The sequence below is a fragment of the Nyctibius grandis genome, chromosome 8 (assembly GCF_013368605.1).
Source record: "Nyctibius grandis isolate bNycGra1 chromosome 8, bNycGra1.pri, whole genome shotgun sequence".
Taxonomy (NCBI): Eukaryota; Metazoa; Chordata; class Aves; order Nyctibiiformes; family Nyctibiidae; genus Nyctibius; species Nyctibius grandis.
In genome coordinates this window covers 29940641-29960509 of record NC_090665.1, presented here as the reverse complement: position 1 = coordinate 29960509, position 19869 = coordinate 29940641, and the positions used below count along the sequence as shown (strand labels likewise).

The window sequence follows — 19869 nt, the reverse complement described above, 5'->3', positions numbered from 1 at the left end:
TCCTGCTCCAGTTGCTTTGTGAGAAACTCATTTCCTGTAAAAGTAGATTATGGCTACACTGATTCATGTTTCATCACCACCTTCAGATTGGATCATTATAGTTCGTTATACTGGCAAGTAAAGGTGAAGACGACAAACTTCAGGTTCTGTGCAATGCAACAGTCTAGCCGTGGGTTGGAGAAAGTACTGAGACTGTGCAACAGTAGAGCACATTGAACTACTGTGCTGCTCCTAATGAAACAGAAGGTGATGTCCTGGAGATGTCTGTATGCATAAGGAGATATTCTAAGCATCACAAATAGCTCTTTTTCATAGTAAATGGTCAGTACCCTCAGCATAAGCAGCAAACCTAAATATTTGAATACCAGTAATCTGGTATACTATAGAAAGATTAGCGTGACACTGTTTCTGCCTGAACAGCTGGCTGATCCAGAGTGTTGTCTTTGTGTAAAAGCACCACAAATCTTGAATATTGACAGTTATTAATGACTCATCTATGGAGGATTAACTGAGACTCATACACGAGTCGTCTTGACCCAACATGGGTTAAAAATACCACAAGTCTAGTTGAGAGTTTCTTTTATAGTTGACCAGTTGGTCCTTACTTGGCCTGTAGGTGATTCAGAGTACCTCTACAGAGATTCTGTTGAGCTTTGACCCTACATTCAAGATGTCTTCTTTCCAGTTGTTTTGAGTGACAGCTTCAGGGTGGCTCTGCACTGGTAGCAGTCTGCAAAAGATCTCTGCTAGGTTACATTGCCCTAAAATCTGTAATAGGAACTTCAGGTAGTCGTTGCCAGAATGGAAAGCAAGGACATCTCCAGATAAGATATTTAGCTTCAAGGCAATTATCCATGATTATTGCATTAAGGTTTTTTGGGCATCTTGAACCCTAAAGAGCTCAATTTGTGCTTGGGAATGGTAAGTAGGGCTCAGGTAAACAGAGTGCTGAATTGTATCCACTGTATCAGAAAGCTCAGGAAGTGCAGAAGCAGTGTTTATGTCTTGGATTTTCCGATTTTGTAGAAAAGAATAAGACATGCAAATGGTCCTTCAGTCAAGGAACTGCACATAAAAAAAAAAAATCTTATTTTTGGAGACTGAGATGTGTTTTACATACACTTTTAGCCACAGAAACTTCTCGTATCCAAGACACTTGTCTCAAAAGAAATGAATTTCATTCAAATGCTTATCTGTAGGATGAACTTGGGACACATCTCTCCCAAGAGATATTTACCATATGACCTTCAGTTACTTTGAGGTGTTTATTTGAGCTGGAGTATGTTTTGTAAGGATTACTGCTTTTTTTTAATGCCTTAAACCATTACGCTCTTCTAAAGATCTTGTTTCTAGTTTCTCCTGCTTTGTGTGCTTTGGGAAGAGAGCAACTCAGGACTAGATTTCTCTCTTTTTTTCCTCCTTAGGAGTTGAGAAAGAAGACAGTGTGGTTTTGTGTTGCCCCTCTCTGCCACTTTTTTCTCTTTGCTCTAATTTGATTTTTCTTAATCGGACGTTGGTAAATGCTTTCGAGCTATCCTTATCCTGCAAGATATCTGTTTCCTGTCTTGGATCATCATCTTAGGTGTCTACAGTGCTTGACAAAGAGAGGGGCAGATACACTGTTTGTTGTGGCTTGAAGCCATGTGTCTCCAGAAATACCTGCTAGCTAAATCTCTGGGAAATGAGAATATCAAAACTTCAAATTGTTTTCTGTCTTTCTCAAACTGTGCTCTTGTCTGTCTTCCAGGTACAGTATGTGAATTAGCTAAAGAATATTGTAAGTGTCATATCTCTCCTGATTTTTAGAGGGCTACCTTGACTGTCTCCTGTAGGGGGATTTCATTCCATAGATTCATGGTCTATACAGGCCTTAGGAGAAGCTCATCAAAGCATAGTTCCTATGAATATAGCACTTTTCAAGGAACTCTTTCTCAAGGATTTTTAGGCTTCTTAAACACTGAAAGTAAAAAGAAGAGCAGTGAATTCTGTTCATTACATCAGAAAGCCCTTCATTTAGGTGAGGGAAGCCTGGGAGAAGAAATGATTCTAGGAATGTTCTTTCTCTGCTTCAGAGCCTAACAATAGATCTGACTGTTAGCCGCATGAAGCGCATCAGAGAGCTGCGTCAGTCATTCAGGATGTTACGACATTTAGTAACCTTGTAGAGTACTTTTGCCATCTGGTATCACCTTTGCTGCTGTTACCACTTCTCAAAATCTACAATCACATTGGGAAATGAGAGATCCTAGTGTCATGAGTCCATGTTGACTAGATAGAAATTTTTATTGTCTCTGAAAAAATTTCTGAAATTTTTTGCAGAAAAGCTTGCGTGTGGTCAGCTACATCAGCAGGAGCAGAAAATACTGTTTATTTAACTCCTTTTATTTTTTTCTTTTTTTTTTTCCCCCCCCCATTTGATCAGTCTCTTGTCTTACCTCTTAATCTGTGAGGTCTTTTCTCAGTCAGCAATTTTCATCTCTTCATCCTCCTGGCTGCTATGAGCAAAAAGAGAGGGTGATTTGACATTTTTAAGAAATGGGAGAGTATTGTATTTTGTGGTGCAGATCTCCATTTCATCGATAGCCCCTGTATAGTCATTTTTACTGTTTGTGACAGACAGTCGTAGCTCTCTGTTCTGTATCCTTATGACTTCCCAGGCTATTTGTGCCATTTTCTGTGTTGTTAGGCTTTGCTTGCTTATTCTTGCCTTCAGTGAAAGGTGCTGCCTTGAGACATGAGGAGATTTTGGATTCTTTGTGAATATAACCCTGGATGTTAAGACTCTTTCTAAATATTTTAAGTGTTTCTGCTGTAGTAGTTGTCTAGGAATACTAGCTTCTTCCCAGCCAACTCCACTATTTTGGAACTTTCACTAGTATTGGAGATTGTGTTTTTCTTTATTTCTGGTTTGCTCACTTTCTTAAATGCGGTAACTGATGTAGAACTGTGCAGCACACTTAGTTACTAGGAGTCATCTTTGTTTGTTTGTTTGGTGTGGGTTTTTTTTTGGTTTGGAGTTTTTTTGTTCTTGGTGGTGGTTTTTCCCCTCCCCAAAACAGTCTAAGTGGCCGTAGAGAAACTTGTACGGATGATAGTGTGTTTGCACTGAGGAGTTGAGGTCATGCACAGGAGTACACTGTGGAGTTGAGGTCATGGTGTCAGTTCAACCATGTGCCTCTCTCCTTGGGTTATGTGTCAGTCTAAACTGAGAAAGGGAGTTTTGTTTGTTCTTTTACCACTGTTTTCTAATGGTCTTCTGCACATTCTTACTAGCCATCTTGTTTGTGTGCTCCTGAATACCACAACATGTTTTTTCAGGAATGTGTGCTGACAAGCTCTTGACAGGAGGTAAGCCGCTCATCAGAATAATTTTCCCCTTTGGGAAAGTCCAAGAGGAGGGTACTTTTTAGTAACAAGGAAGAGGGAGGGAAGGCAGGGGCCTGGAAACGATTCAGTATCATTACACACTCAGTATCGCATGACGACTTAAGTTTTGATACTTCCATTGTTGAAGCTTAAGTAATGGGTTTGGTGGCACAGATAAGATCAAGAACTGATGCTCACGTTTTGTAGAAGGGTGCCATGATTCTTGATCTCTTTCGTTTGGCATGTGTGTGGTGTGGTACTGTGTCACATGTGAATGTATGTATAGATAAATGCTCAAAGAAAGAAGTTTCTTAGCAGTAACTAGAGTTCTTTGAGATGATGTCTGTATGTGTATTCCCTAACAGTATGGCTACTTACTGTCTTCTCACTTTTTTCCGAATGTCTGAGAGGAAGCGGGTTAGAGGGTTTCTTGCACATCTTTTATTGCCAAATAAGGAGTAGCTCAGGACACACACATTCACAGTTGTGACTTTACATGTGAACAGTTAATCTGGAAAAAACTCTAGTTGCTGGTAATCTTGCAGTGTTGTTGGAGGTCTGTGATGCTGCTGGTAGAGATCAGTGGGGTGAGGTTTTTTGTTTTGATCTGTTGCAAGGAGCCTTTCCCAGAGTGTGACTACAGTGCTTATTAAGAGTGTATCTCCTTCCTTTCCAGTTTAGGATGTTCTTTCAGACTGCATCCCAGCTACAAGGGATTTACTCTGTGCAGTATTCTTTTGTATGTACTTTGGTCACTTTGAATTTGTCAGAAAGAGGAGTTTTTGCTGTTTCAATATAAGTTTTGGTTACTTATGCAGCTCCCTTTAAACATTGACTACTCTGGAAACTACAAACACAGTTATATTTTGGTTTGCTACTTTTAAAACTAAAAGATTTTCATCAACTTCACAACCTTCTGCCAGCCACAAATCAGTGTGTCTGCAGACTCCACACAGAGGTATAATATGAATCTTGATTGTGTTTTAAACACTTAGAGCTTTATTTCATGGTCCTATGATTTGGACAAAGCCAAAAGATACTGCCTTTTGGTCTCATTCATACCTAGCTTTCTTCATTATGTGAATATTTCCTTGATGGCAGTGGCATTGTCTGACGATAAGAAAGCTCTGGCTGCGTAAACTGGACCTACCTTTAATCCATATCTTAGTGGATTTTAGAAGGTAAGAAGTCTTCTAAAGGTGATGACTGATTCTCAGTGTATACTTTTCTAGATGTAAGTGTTCAAGTGAGATTCTTTTCCCAAATACCAACATTAGGAGTCTTGGATTCTGCTTTGCCACTGTGTATAAAGGAGCTAGCAAACTCTGTATTCTGTAATGGTGATGCCCATCACCACCCCTACAGTAGAGAATTAATCCTCAGCTTATATTATATGAATCAAAGCAGTAGATTTTGCTTTGCCAATATTGTATAAAGCATTGTTTAAGCTGAGTTTCAAGCACAGGAGTTTCTCTTTAATTGCTAAGTATTTGTTGAGATGATGTCTAGATTGTCAGGTTTCTGTACTTTTTTGTTGTTTTATTTTCCTGTTACTTGGAAGTTCTGATAATACTGACTTATTCTTGTACATGGACTGCTAATAGTGGTAATTCTTTTAAGTGGTTTCGTGAACCCTGGAGTTGTCAGCTGTGATAATACATTTTGTAGGAAGGGACAGCCTTGCTGGCCCAGACCTAGCAGAGGGGTGTCTGCAGGATGTTCTGTTTCCAGATGCATCACTGTATGAAAATAGCTATGTTGCTTCCACACCCAAGCAGGCACACTAGGTTCGTGCAGTGCTTTGCTCAAAATACTAAGTCCTACCAGAACTTGAATGTGTTGGGAAGTGCATTGCAGATGTAACCAAGCTAGCTGTGAGAGAGCTAGCTCAGGTCCAGAAGTGGTACATTTCAGTCCAGCATTAATCAAGAGAAAGAAAAGATCTGTTTTTTGTATTTGAAAGTGTGATTTATTTGATTTTTTTCACCATGTGTATATATAAGGTAGTTTTATGTTTAACATAATGACTTGATTGAATGGATTAATTTTTAAGATGAGCTGTATCTTCATTTCCTAGCATTTCTTAAGAATATAAACTTAGTTACAAAAGTTTCCATTTTTTTGATCTCTCTTACTTAGTTGTTAGTGCTTCAAGTGAAAGGAAGGTATGCCCAAAATGTAAATGGAATATAATCCAGGTATATCAGTTTGCTTGGTATATAATGAAGATGGACAAAACATATATAATTAGGCCTTTTTAGAGAGTGTTTTCATAGAGTTCTATGTCACGTAAAGAGTTGATGTGAATTTCGCTCTTAATAGGGATCCTTTCAGAAGTACCAATTAATTGTGAAAATAGGGTTTTTTTTAAGAAGTGTTAGTAACATTAGGTTAGCAGATAAAGTTGCTTTTCTTTCAGTTTTGGCACTAATTTACCTTTTAAGGGGAGAAGGAAAACATGCAGGAACAATGTAAATAATCTTCTTTAACAGATAGCTGTCTAACATGGTATTTAAGTCTATGGATTTTTAATTTTTTTTTCCTCAGGTCAACTTTCTGTGTAAAAGAGTACTTGTGTGATTTTTGATTTTTCTTTGAGAAATTTCTTTGACATTATGTCTGAATTAAAGCTGTATTATGGAATACAGGTTAATTAACTATATTCAACAGACTAACTTTTAAGTTTGACTGCATTAAAATGTCTCTTGCCACTTTGGTTTTTAGGTAAGAGAAGTAAACATCGAGCTTCCTGGAATCATGTTAAGAGAGGTTAATGCATTTTAATCGTAATTGGTTTTAAGCTAGACAGTAAGAGATAAATATCTGTACGCTGACCTTGTTTTTTTTTTAAAAAAAAAAAAAGTTTTGCAACCAACCTGTATTGTGTATTTTTTAAATAAATTGACTCCCTTTTCTAGGCCTTAGATGGTCAAAATATTTATAATGCTTGCTGTACACTACGGATTGATTTTTCCAAATTGGTGAATTTGAATGTCAAGTACAACAACGATAAAAGCAGGGACTACACTCGTCCTGATCTTCCATCTGGTGATGGACAGCCAGCACTGGACCCAGCTATTGCTGCAGCATTTGCAAAGGAGACCTCTCTTCTAGGTATGATTCTGACATTGTTCTTTTGTATTGCAAAGTCACTTGATGAAAATGTTTATTAATCCTTCTAACAATTAAAGATCTTGAATTGCGATAGTGTCCAAAGGCCCATTCAGGGTTCAGTCTATATTGTGGTCTGAATTGTAGTAACACAATTATATTGTTTTTAAAAGTCCTGCATAAATGAATGAGAGAATGCATGACAAAATGATAAATGCACAATATATAAGGAAAAGTAAAGTTAGTTCTACTTTTATTCCCAAATTTGTCCTGTCCTCTTCCATGTGTTCCTGTCAACCACTACTGCCCACCTTGTCCAGCCTCCCACCCAAGCTTGTAACAGACTCATGATTTGCATGTTTCATTCATGCTAATGCTTATTTGTAATATCAGATTATGAAAATAACATTTTATTGGTTTCCTTCATGAAGAAAGATTATGCTCTTTGCCTGAAAAAAAAAAAGTGATAGTCTGTGGTTCCTGTAAATAAAAGGAAAAAAAATCTGTAGTTGCACTTGTGCTATGGTACATGAGTTCTAATACCCTATCAGCTTTTGAGTTCATCAGAAGTAGGTGAAGTACTCTGAGAAAGGTACAGATATTTATAGTCTTCTGACTATTAGCAAAATAATTAATGCATGCTTTGGGAGAAATTTGTAATTTGATTTTTTAATTTACCACAATTCACTCCTTCTGTCAAGTTGCTGTTCTTTGGTGAGAGTACCTTTCACTCTTCAAAGTTTAATAGTACTCAGACATAATCTCATGACTTTTATAAAACCTGATTTATTATGTTGTGATCATTGTTCTTCCCACTTAGTATTTTTTCTTTTTTTTCCTTTCATAATTTCCCATTTTTCTTCTAAAGAAAACTTAAGAAAAACAGATTTCATGCCTTGTTTTTTGTACAGGATGGGCCAACTTGGAGTAAGTCAGAGTTAATGTAGTAAAGAGCGGCCTCTGCTCTCTGTGTTACAGAAGTTAGAAGGGACTTAGTGAATGATGAGAGCCCAGGAAAAGGGTGAATATTGTAGTCAAGGTTATTGAATGCTGCACTACATTTGCTCTTTTCCGAAATCAGGTTACTTGAATGATACATTTCATATCTGGTTGTAGATCCTCCCACAAATTTTGGAGTCAGATCATCCAGTATGACTTACAAAATGGTGTATCACTTGTAGCTACAGCAGAAGTTTTGGAAAGTAAAAAATACCATAAGAATCTAAAGTTTCTGAAGAACTCATAACTAAAGTTTATTTTCTCTTTTTTTTTTAATTTAACTTCCCATCGTTTTCTGAAATCTCTCATTTCATGGTTTGATAGGGAAGATGGATGAGTGTTTGTGAAGAAGTTTGATGCCATAGAGATGGGTGCTGTAGAAACGCCCTTGAAACAGTAATTCTTTTGTCAGCATGTAGTGACTAGAAGGGAGACATGGGGCTGCAGGATGAGTAGTAAGGAGACAAAAACAAATAAAGAAACTGCTTATTAATGAGACCTATTATATTAAGTGTGGTAAGGGAGGGATGTAGGAGAGGAGTGAGTTAAAGATTCATGATTTATAAAACAGTGCCAAATGCAACATTACTTTATGTAACTCTTAATTTTGATACTTTCCTGAATCCTGAGAAGTTGTGCTTTCCAGTATCAGGCTTACTAACATATTTCTTTGTGTATGATGCTTATAGTATGCATCAAATTAACAGGTTTAATTTGCTTGGCATAGTAGAATCACACCCTGGGGATGCTTGGATCATTGCATTGCTTTCGATACGTTTAGTAATTGGGGTTACTGTACTTGTTATAGTTATCCAACTGACTTTAGGTTTCATGGACTTTATGTTCTAGTGTTTTAAGCTTGAAAGTCACTTAAATGCTTTTGTAATTTTTGTCTAGAAATCTGTGTAAGTTTTCTAACCTTCTGATTTTAATCAGACTCATTCTTTTGTGTAATTAAAGGTTTTGGTAGTAAAATTATGACTGTGACAGTCATATTAAATAATTAAATATTTTAATTCTCACTCTCTGGATGGACCTCTTTAAATGCTGTTTTTCAAAGCAGCAGGAAAATAAAAGGTACATGACATGAGTAACTTTCATTGTAGCTGTGAAACATTTTCAGAGCATCAGTGAAGTCAGTCATGTTTATTTTGATGAGTAGTGGAGATAATATATCATGGTTGTTTTTTTCCTCTGTAAAAGCAGTCATTGTTTTGAAAGAGACTTAAGGGAGCTGGGTACATTTTCTAGCTCTGCTTGCGTCCAGTTGGGTGAACTTGGTATATTGTAACTCTGCATCATCTGTCGAATGGGGATGACTATACAGTGATCTTTTTGTTGTTGTTGTTTGAAGTTTAGTGTTTTTTTTCCTAACTGCCTTTTTTTTGTTTGTACAGAATTTGAGGTCTACAGCTGAAAAACTTTACAAAAAAGCTTCATAGTACTATCGGGGCCTTAGCCATTTGGGTAGTTGTCAAAATGGGAATGGTGCTTGTTTGAATATGGAAGAACAGGGTTCTCATTCTGGGCAAAAAGGCACAAAATATAAGTGGCATAAATAAGAAAGGACAAAGGACAGGAGAAAACTTCAAAAACCTAAATGGGCACTTGTGCATGCAATTTATAGCTGCATTTTTATTCAGATATTCAAAAGGAGAAGAGTGAGAACGCTTAAAAGTTTGGAGAGTTATAAGATGGAGGCTGGCAAACTACGTTGTGTGAAATAGGGCAGAATGATAGCAGCGACCTTCCTCCTGCTTCTTTCTTTTATCTTAATATTTTATTTCCTTTTATTTGCTTTAGAATTCTTATTTCTGTAATGTCAATAAAGATACCTTCAGAGTGTACTCGGTCAGAGTGTCTGCCATGCCCTATTCACAGATGGTTCCCAAAGGAGCCGTGTTTCTCCATGAAAGAGTGGAGCTCCATTTTTACCTTAATGTGATACTCTTCAGGTTCTTTTGCGTGCTCAAAAGAGAATACGCTAAGTTGAACCTGTGGCATTCTTGTTAAAATTCTTGCTGTAGCTCTTCTTTTATATGTATATAATGAGATCACTAATAGAAAATGTGGTAGGGACCCACTTCTGACTTTTGCTTAAGTTATGCTATTATATGCTGGATAGTTGTACAACGTGGGTGCCTTTTTGTTGTTGGCTTTTTAACAGTATAATTCGTATGTCAGAAGTGAGGTTTAGGTTTAAAATAATTTTGTGAGTTGAGTTTAGTGACAAGATGTGAGTCTTGTTAGTCTTGGTGTTTAAATCTGTGTTAATACTAAACCATTACATATCTCAATTTCCTTCTGGATGGACTTAACCCTCTTCAGTAAATGTAGCTTTATGATGTAGTGCAGTAACACTTGCAGCTTCATAAGCTGTTATGCAGAGATTTTTAAAAGAACCTGCTAATCCCCCAAACCCATTCAGGCTAAGTGTAAGAAGCAGGCCAGTAATGAGTACAAAAAGGTGGTGGTTACTTGATAAAAAGCCACAAAAAAAGGTTCATAACAGGACTAGGGACTAAATCCAGTTCTCAGTCACAGTTATGCATATCTGCATTAAGGTGACTATTCCCACTGCGTATGGTTTTCACACATAAGGTCATCATATATTTTTAGTATAGCTTTAATTTGCCTCTTATTAAAATGGCATTACTAATTTGCATTTCAGCTGTCATGCAAAAAGATACACCGAGGGGGAATAAATAATGTGACATGCTCTGTTTAAACTTCATTGAGGAAAAAGACCTCAAAAGGCTAGGAAAAAGGTGTATAATATTTGTATGTTTTCATTAACATCGGGGAAAAAGTAAAAACCTGTAATCTGTAATTGTTGGAAGCTAAAATAAAGCTAGTGACAAAGCTTTCTAATATTGGTTGATCATGTTGACAAAGTAGCTAACATTTCCACATAGTTTCACGAATAAGTCCTCAAATCTTAAACGCTGCATTATACGATAACTAATAATCATAATACAAGTTGTTCTTATTTTTATTTATTAAAAATTTTTGACTTAAATCAGAATGGCAGATCGGAGTGCAGTGGAGACGTACTGAGCAAGAATTGTGTTTTCTGTGGGTTTGTAATTTGTGTGACCTTTCCAAGAAATGAGGTCTATGTGTGCTATGTAATTGGTTAGAAACTTATCAATCAAATAGATGATCCTAGCCCGCATGCATCATTACTCATTCGTCTGCTACATCCTCAGCTGTGATGAAATAAGGTGTCAGAAATCTTTGAGACTGTAAATTAGACAACTTTTCAATGAGTCTTGTTATCTTTTGAAAGAAGGAGAAAATCACTAATGGGCAGAATGGGCTGGTTTCAAATGAATTATCAGAAGCAGATGGTTGATTTTCTTCTTTTTTTTTTTCACCTCACATGTGAAAAGATACACACATTCTCCCTCCTCTCCCCCCAGAAAAGTTACAGGAGATCTTACAGGAAAAAAACCCTTTGAATAAACAGCAACTGTATTATACTGAACTGCAACAAACAAAAGATTTTTAAATAGGAACTACTTGTAATTGCAAATACTAATATGTAATAATACTTTAACTCCAGTTTAGATTTTTTTTTTAATATTACAGCTAGATATATGTTGTTGTACAGATTTAATCCATTGCTGTCATCTCTGGCTTTCTTTATAAGCACTTTCCACTACTGTCCCTTCTTAAGATTCTTAATTAAATTAATCTGTTTCAAAGGTTAATAATTGGAAATATTTTTGTATGAATGGTGTTGAATTAATCTTGGTTTTTAACTTCTTCAGTGGGAGCAAAGAATGTCCTGTAGAGAGTCTGATACTATGAAGAATTTTGCCTTTTAAAGTATGAATTACTCAGCTATGCTCTGCCCAACTATGGAAAGAGCCATAAAAACTTCACTAGTCATCTTTAGATTCCTTTATTTCTAAAATGCTGGACTAGGGAGAGGGTTAGGGAGAGGTGCCTAGACACACAGAAGATTTGAAATGCTCTAGTGTCTTGGCATTTTCTAATACCTAAGTGATTGCTATTGACCTAGTATAAAATAAATTGTTTCCCTTCAGGTGGACATCTGTCACACCTTACTGTCATTCTTCACATTTCTGTCTGTATGACCTCTACAGTAGCTGAGTGTAAATAAACATGACATTCAGCATATGCAATACAAAGCACTCAAGAGTACATTTCCAAAATGATTTTTTAGAACAGAACTGGATTTTTTTGAAACGTTGTTTGAGGAGTTTAATTTGATATTCACACGTTTCCCTGTGTATTACAGTCTGATTTTGGGAATAAAATTATTCTTCCACAGGTTTGCTTTCTTTAACTGCATCCTTTATTAATTGTTTTTTCGTGCAAGTAAAGCTATATTCTTCAGCTTTAACTCAAGAGCAAAACGTGCATCATATTTATGTTAGATTTTTGTCTTGCTATTAATATATGCAAGTATATAGTATTACACTTTCTTTTCACACAAAATGTATTTTGAGAACCAAAATTGCTATGCTTGGACTAGCAGTGGTCCATCTAATTTCATATCCTTTCTCTGACAGCTAGTGTTACTTCTGCATTCTCTGATGGAAGACCTAGCACAGCCTTCATAATGGATGATCATACAGTAGCATACCTGGGGAGAGTGCTTTCCTAACCCTTGGGTAGCGAGCGCTTGGCTTATGTGAAGGATATTATACGTCACTTTGTTGCCTGTTTAATGTAACTGGCTGTTGTTTCCATAGACCACCTAATACGGTCTCAAATCTATTAAGTGTTTTTGCAGGACAGGAGGGAGAAAGACAAGATAGGGTTTTTCCTTGTTTTTATGTATTACAGTCAGTTCCACAAACATCACATATAATGCAATAAAAGATCATATTTGTTGCCTTTTGATTCAAGTAGGTTTTCCCTTTATCTTGTGGCATGAGAGATGACTAGAATTGTCATTACTCAGAACTTTCCATTCCTCTGGTTAGACCCCTGAATACTAACATTTTTAATCTTTTAAACTTTATCGGAAAGCATTCCATATATTTAATTTCCTTTCTTAGAACACTTACTATTTTTTCTTCTGTATGTGCTTTGACAGGAAATGACCAGAAAATATTTTTCAGTGCTTGATCAGTAATACTGTTAAGCACTATCATGAAGTAGTGATGGATGTCCTGTTCTCTTTGAGGGGTCATTTGTCCAGCCCAACAAAATCTCTCTCTCTTTTTTAAAAAATTATTTGTTTTTCACAAATTTGTGTAACAAAATATAAAGAGTTGGAATGAAGATAGAAATCTTTTCTAGGAAATTAAAAAATAAAAAATTGTAACCTTGCTTACTCCCCCGCTTCTGTCCCCCTGTGTGTTCCCTTTTGATACTAAATCTCAGATTATTCTTTTTTTAAAATTAATGGTAGAATATATATATACTATTACCTGCCTAGTATTTGGACATTGACTGAAACTGAAGAATTTATTTTCTCTTATCAATTCATTTAAAATAATGTGGGAAGGAAAGTAGTCTTAGGTACCTAGTGTGAAGGTTATATTTAGACTGTCTACCTAGCATACTGGAAGATTGGTCAAAAGTTGTTGTAGCTTAGCATGATCATATAAACATTAGAAATTTTGCCAAGATACTGAAATCTGAGAACCCAGTTGCAGTAACAGAAAATAAAATACTGAAGTTATATTTCTTTATTTTTTTTACACATTTTGCTATGTCGGTGTCCTTTTACTGAACTCTGTAAAAAGTGCAAATAAAATTTTGATCAAATATGATACTGCTGTTCCTATATAAACTATGTCTAGTGCATATGTGTCACAAGAACCTTTCACAGATCCTGGAAGCAGCACACTCACTTAGTAACCCAGTGACTTGACCAGGCAAATCCCGCAGGTCTCTACAGATCTCAGTTTCCTTGGAAGAAGAAAAATAAAAGCACAGCTGAAGGTCTAGCTAACAGTAACATCCTGCTTCAGGGAATTGGATTACAAAAGCTTCAGAGCATAATCAGTGGTGCTGCCTTGAATCTTGAATGTAGAAGGTGGCTTCCTCACCTCATTTATGCTAAGGCTCAGAGATACGTAGGCCTTTTCACATGACCAACTCCAGTGTTGTATATTTAGTCTGAAGTGTCAAGTTGAAGTGAGGCATGCCTTTCAAAGGATGATGGAAAATAAGGGTGTAATGATGTACAGAGCACAATTGGTGTTTATTCTTACTGATTTCATCAACATTTACTTTAGACCATTTTGATAAACCAGGCATTTTAAGCATTTTGGAGTAGAGTGGAAACAGTTGTGGTGCACAAGAATGTTTATTTGAAAACGTGCTTTTTACCCCTCATTGCTTCTTTGAAGACTTGATCTGAATAAAAAAAAAAATCAGATTTCCTTATGTTAATTTAACAACCCTTTGGACAACTTTAACAGTGGAATGGTCTGCTTTGTAGGGTGTTGTATGCAACACTTGTACTGATATTAGTACTTTTTTTTAAAATGACTTGTGTGTGTTTCGTAAAATATGCTTTATTTTAAAATTAGGGCTTCCTGTTGCAGCTGTTCCAGGAGCTCTGAGTCCTTTGGCTATTCCAAATGCTGCTGCTGCAGCTGCAGCTGCTGCTGCTGGCCGTGTGGGAATGCCCGGAGTTTCGGCTGGTGGCAATACAGTCCTCCTGGTTAGCAATTTAAATGAAGAGGTCAGTGAAACAATTTTTGCCTTTTTTTTTTTTTTTTCTCTTTAGTCACATTTCATTTGTCAGTATTTTATAATTTCTTTGCATTTGGCTTCTTACATTTGGATTTTAAGCTCAAAGTATTTTTGCTGTTTTTTTAATAATCCCCCAAAGTCAATTTTAAAGCCATCATTGTTAAATACTTTTGTTTTCCCAGGTAGCTGACAACTTAAAATGTCCTTTGATAGTCAGCTACCTATTTTTTCTAAGAAAACTGTGGTAACTACAGCATATTTGACATTTGAATTGAAAGCTTTATTTTTACAAAATAGCAACTATGCTTTCTTTTGCAATTATAATCATGTAAACTAGAATTTGTTTTGTTTCTTCTAATTGTTTGCTGTTTCATTTCATGCTTGTATCTCACATTTTAAGGTCTTAATTTATGTGAACTACTCTAACACATTTTTCTTTGAAGGTTCTCCCAAAGATCTTGACGAGGCACTCTTCCAGTCTCTCTTAGTAATTTTTTTTTCTTTGCAGTTACTCATTTGTCTTTAAAAAATAATAATAAAAAAATGGTGGCAAAGCATTTTCGCCTTACCTGTATCTTTCTTGCTAACTCTTGAGATCTAAAGGGGTTTATTTAGTTTTGCATTTTTACTGTCCTTTACATTTATTTTGATGGCTGTGAAAGCTGGTATGAAATGTGGGACGTTTGTATCAGTCCAGCTGTTCCATTTTTAACTGGCCTCTGTCACTGTAACTCATTAAGCTTTTTTTTATCATCTGGTACTATTTTGTCATCCACAGTCTTGCATGTTAAAATGTTTCAGATCAGAGTGCCATTTTGAAAGATTTTTTGCCTGCATTTCATAACCAGCCATGCTTACGCAGTTAAAGTTCAAAGTTTAAAATTTCTATTGCATGCTTTTTTTAATTTATTTTCATGTTGAGATGAAATGCTGTAGTTTACTCTTGATATGAATGTACTTTACCCATATTTGTCTTGGGTGACTACATTTTACTCAGTTTTTCTTGTACAGTACATAAACCAACCATTTTCTGACCAAATTCCTGCATTTCCTATGTACTGACCTATATTTTATTTTTTTTTTGTTCCCCACTTCCTTATTTTTTTTCTTCTGCATTGCTGTATTCCCTTCCCCATTTCATCCTTTTTCCCTTTGTGTTCAACTTCCCTTTCCTTGTCTTACCCAAATTCCCATGCCCTTCCCTGTCTTACCCTTCTCCTCATCTTTGTCTTGTGTTCCCTGTCTTCATTCCCTATGTTCATGCTTCTGTGCTTGAACAAAATGTTCCTCGGACCAACTTGCCCCAATTAACCGCCTTGAAACCATGATCCATGACCACCTCACCATTCTGCGGGAACCACCCTTCGTTATGGATGATCTGTTCATCTCCGCTCTTCCTCGACTCTTCTCTCTTCTTGTCTTACGCTGCTTGCTCTTCTCTCCTTCTAAAGATGGTTACGCCCCAAAGTCTGTTTACCCTCTTCGGTATGTTATTGTTAGCACTATACTTTTATTATTGATTTGATTTTGTTTTGGTTTTTGTTTTTTGTTTCACCTTAATTCTTATTTGTAGCTAGCACTTTGGCTTAAAGTTGAATAGTAAATCTTTTGCTATTTTTCTTTTGCTGTTTAAAACTCTCCATAGACACAGATTTTCTTTTAATGCATGCTAATATATTTTGCATGGTCTTTAATTTAATATCATTCACATAGCTTTGAGGGTTTATCAGAAATTATTCTTTTCAAAATTCACTATTCAAAATCTTTATCTCCTTTATTCATTTGTGAGAGTGTTGAGTTGGAGTGAGTGATCTTGTTGCTGTCTGAATGTTCCATTGATATATCAAAATATATTACTTAGGTGACTGGCTTAAAAATGAACTTTTTCTTTTGGGTTACCTTTGACTTTGAAAAGGTGTTTATGGTGATGTGCAGCGTGTGAAGATTTTATACAATAAGAAAGACAGTGCTCTTATACAGATGGCTGATGGAAACCAGTCACAGCTGGGTAAGATTAGTTTTCTGTTTATATTTCTATTAGTCTAAGTACTTGAAATTATGCTGTGTAAAATCAGGTGAACTAAGCATGGTTACATTTGTCAGTTTGTCTTGTATCCTGATTACCCACAAGATCCAAAATCTAACTGCATGCGCTTATGTTCCAGAAGGTCTGCACAATATCCCAGATGAATTCAACAGCTGAATCACATGTGATGGTCTTTAAATAAATTTAAATACTCATGCAGATTCTGCAGACCTAGTTCTTGCTTCCAATCTTCTAGCACACTGATCCTTTGATTTGCTTGGGTGTTTTTTCTTGTTTGCTTATGTGATGTTCCACAAGCTATTGAAAAGTAACACTGAATTGAGTAAACTTCTTGCCTTTTTCAGCCATGAGCCATCTTAATGGACAGAAAATGTATGGAAAGATTATTCGGGTTACCCTTTCTAAACATCAGACAGTACAACTACCTCGAGAGGGACTTGATGACCAAGGGCTGACTAAAGATTTTGGTAATTCACCTCTGCATCGCTTCAAGAAACCTGGTTCAAAAAATTTTCAAAATATATTCCCTCCTTCTGCAACACTTCATCTGTCCAATATTCCGTAAGTGTTGGCTGTCACAAAGACAGTAGTGTTAACATAAATCACAACATGCTGAATTGACTAACGATTTCTTGCTTATACTTATTCTCTTTCTGTCTGTAGACCATCAGTAGCAGAAGAGGATCTACGCACATTGTTTGCTAACACTGGAGGCACTGTGAAAGCATTTAAATTTTTTCAGTAAGTAACTTTTCTGTACATATCTCTAACAAAAGACTGCCTAAGTGCGTTTTGCAGCATGTTTTAAGGAAAAGTGCGTAGAGTGTAGCAAACATTAGGAGCAACCCCTGTAGTGTTCAAGTTCCTAATGCCATTATTTTGTTTCAGAAGAGATCACAAGATGGCACTTCTTCAGATGTCAACAGTAGAAGAAGCTATTCAGGCTTTGATTGATCTTCACAATTACAATCTAGGAGAAAATCACCATCTGAGAGTTTCTTTCTCTAAGTCAACTATTTAAAAAGCAGATTGAAAATGAGGTTGTATTGCATTGTTTGGTGTTGTCACCTATTGACTGTTCAGGAAAGTGGGGACCAGAGTTTGTCTTCTGTTGTTTTTTTTTATTTTTTTTCATGCTGTTATCATTCCTTGGTTGTTTTAAAAAATAAAAAAAATCTGAAAAGCAGTGATACTAACTGCAGTTGTTCAACTGTTGTTTAGATAAACCATCATTTTGTTTAAAAGATTTCAAGTTAATACCACAGTTTTTCAACTTAGTTGATGTACGTGCCTTAAAAAGGAAAACTAGTACTGCTGGAATTGCATAACTAGTAAAAAGCAAATTTGGTTGTCTGGGGCACATTGTTATATGATAATTTAAATATGTTTAGGCAGGGGTGTGTAAAAAGGTTAAGCTTTTGTTTCTCCTGCTTGATAGATTTCTTTATCTGCTGACTTGTCACTTATTTTTCTTTTTAATTGGCTAAGATGCATTATGCTGAAAGAGTAAAATGACTTTATTTGATTTCTGCTACTTCTTGCTTTGTGCTTTTTTTTAAAAAAGGCCTTTTGTTTTTCACAGTTCTGGTCTAGATTCAGTTATGAATGTAGGCATTAGTTAAAATTAACAAGGTACAGAATATTAATTTCTTAAAGGACAAAAAGTGACTTCTGTGACTTTGAGCCCTACGTGAAAAGCATTGTGGAATCTTAACCTTTTTGTACACACTCTTGTGGGACGTATCATATAAATGTCAGCACTAAGTAATGTCTTGTTTGTGGCTGAATATTTTTCGTAGATGTTTTTGACGTTGACATGACTTATGTGCATTTCAATATATATTGCCATCTTTAGTTTGTAATTAAGATATGGAATATGGTTGTGGATTTCTGAGCATGTACAGACTGGTCAAGCTAGTTCAGGAAATGGTGCATGTATTTTTCAATGATGAGGAAAGTTTGCTGCAAATGCTTGCAGGAAATTTTGTGGCAGTTTTCTAAAACTGACAACCAGGTGGGACCAAAGTTTATGTGCCTTTAGTCTTAATTTACCTTGCATTGTAATATTCAGTTTTAATAAATCTCTTCAAAATATTTTGTATTTAGAAATTGATCTGACTTTACTATAAACATGGCTCAGAATCTACAGATCCAGTTAATTTGAAAGCAGTTCTCTGTCAGTCTGAACTGTTACCCTGATTCTGTTTAAATGACCAATGCTTTTTGAAATTGATGTACTTAGTTTCAAGATTCATAGACTCTGTTATCTATGTAGGAAAAAAAATGGTCATGTATATTTTTTATTAGTTGAGTTTTTACATCTTTTAGAATTGTAAAATTCAGTATAGTTTGAAAGTGGCACAATTAAAAATTAATTTTCTAACAAAGTTGGGAGGTTTGATGGTTGTTTAATTTCATTTTGTGTGTACTCTGCTTACCTCTGTAGCATGCTCAATAAACACTTCTGTAGCTCTGTATTCACCTTTTCTGTCTTTCTCTGCTGCTTTCTATCTCTCCTCTTCTTTGTTTTTCACTTCTACTGTGCTTCTAAATTCATGTTTATTCTCTGCCAGGGTGGGAAAAGCATAATACTAAAAAATACAATTTATGGCTTTTTACCGTAAATCTGATGCTGTGAAAAATATCAGAAAGATGGTGACCCCTTTGCAGGCATATGGGCATATTAAACATTTCCCACCCTGTTATAACTTACTGCTTTAAAGACATAACTTTTATTGTAGTTCGTTAGCTCTCTTTTTCTATCTTTTTAGTTTTTAAGCAGATTTATACACTAATAGATCCTCTCAGGTTTGCCATGCTCTCCTGCTGCAGTTTCATCCTCCATTTTTTTTGTGTCTGCTAAAGATTTTCTACTAACCGTACAGTATATTCATGGGTTAAAGTAACAAAGCTTTTAATATTAGATTAGCGGACCATATGTATTCCAGACCGGGATATTTCACTGTTTCAGAGTCATTGGTTCAAATGAATGTAAAAACCGTTTGGGCACTTTAATAGTGTTTCTTCATATTTGAATTGCTGTGGGTTTTTTTTCGCCTTGATTAGAAATAGGATTAAAACTCTTACACAGTCCTCTTTTAAAGAGTAACTGTATGATCCTGAAGCATTGCATTGGTAAAAGCAGTTGGTGTTCAATTTGAAGCATTTTTCTGTCACTTCTCCAGCACAACTGCTGTAGATTTATTGATGTCAGATCACTTTGTGACCTGATGTCTGTTCTTTGGGTTGGCTTTCAAATCAATAAATAGCTATCAGCTTTTTAAAGGTCATGGTATAACGTAGGGGACTTGCATTAGTCTTCACTACATTAAATGAAATATATTAGGTTCTTACCTGTTTTATCAGAAATACACCCGAGATATGACTTGAGCTATACTCCAGGTATCACAGTGATCACCCAATCTGAAATGCTAGTACAACCAGATTCATCCATACATGAAACTTGTGAATCGACGCCTTTTTACAACTCGGGCATCCAAATGCATTGATGTGACTATCTCCCAATTGACTTGAAGAGTAGTTAAGGGTCTTACTGAGCTGATCTTTTAATTTTTTCATCTATATAGTATGATGTCCCGTATTTTTAAAAGTAAAAATGTGTCAGATTTTCTTTTGCATATCAGAATGTGCTGCCCTGTTTC

The 19869-nt window shown here is 35.8% G+C and overlaps 1 protein-coding gene across 5 annotated transcripts in view; it reads left to right on the top strand.

Annotated features, from left to right (window-relative positions):
• Window positions 1-19222, top strand: part of PTBP2 (polypyrimidine tract binding protein 2) — a 54063-nt gene extending 34841 nt beyond the window's left edge. For 2 of the 5 annotated variants that reach the window (XM_068406087.1, XM_068406091.1), the window contains 7 exons: window positions 6285-6480; window positions 13995-14149; window positions 15612-15645; window positions 16076-16168; window positions 16552-16768; window positions 16871-16948; window positions 17096-19222. In XM_068406087.1, the coding sequence (XP_068262188.1) occupies window positions 6285-6480; window positions 13995-14149; window positions 15612-15645; window positions 16076-16168; window positions 16552-16768; window positions 16871-16948; window positions 17096-17228 (906 nt within the window). In that variant the 3' untranslated portion in view covers window positions 17229-19222. The remainder of the gene's footprint in view (window positions 1-6284; window positions 6481-13994; window positions 14150-15611; window positions 15646-16075; window positions 16169-16551; window positions 16769-16870; window positions 16949-17095) is intronic. The other 3 variants (XM_068406090.1, XM_068406089.1, XM_068406088.1) reach the window with 3 other exon arrangements.
• The last annotated feature ends 647 nt before the right edge of the window (window positions 19223-19869 follow it).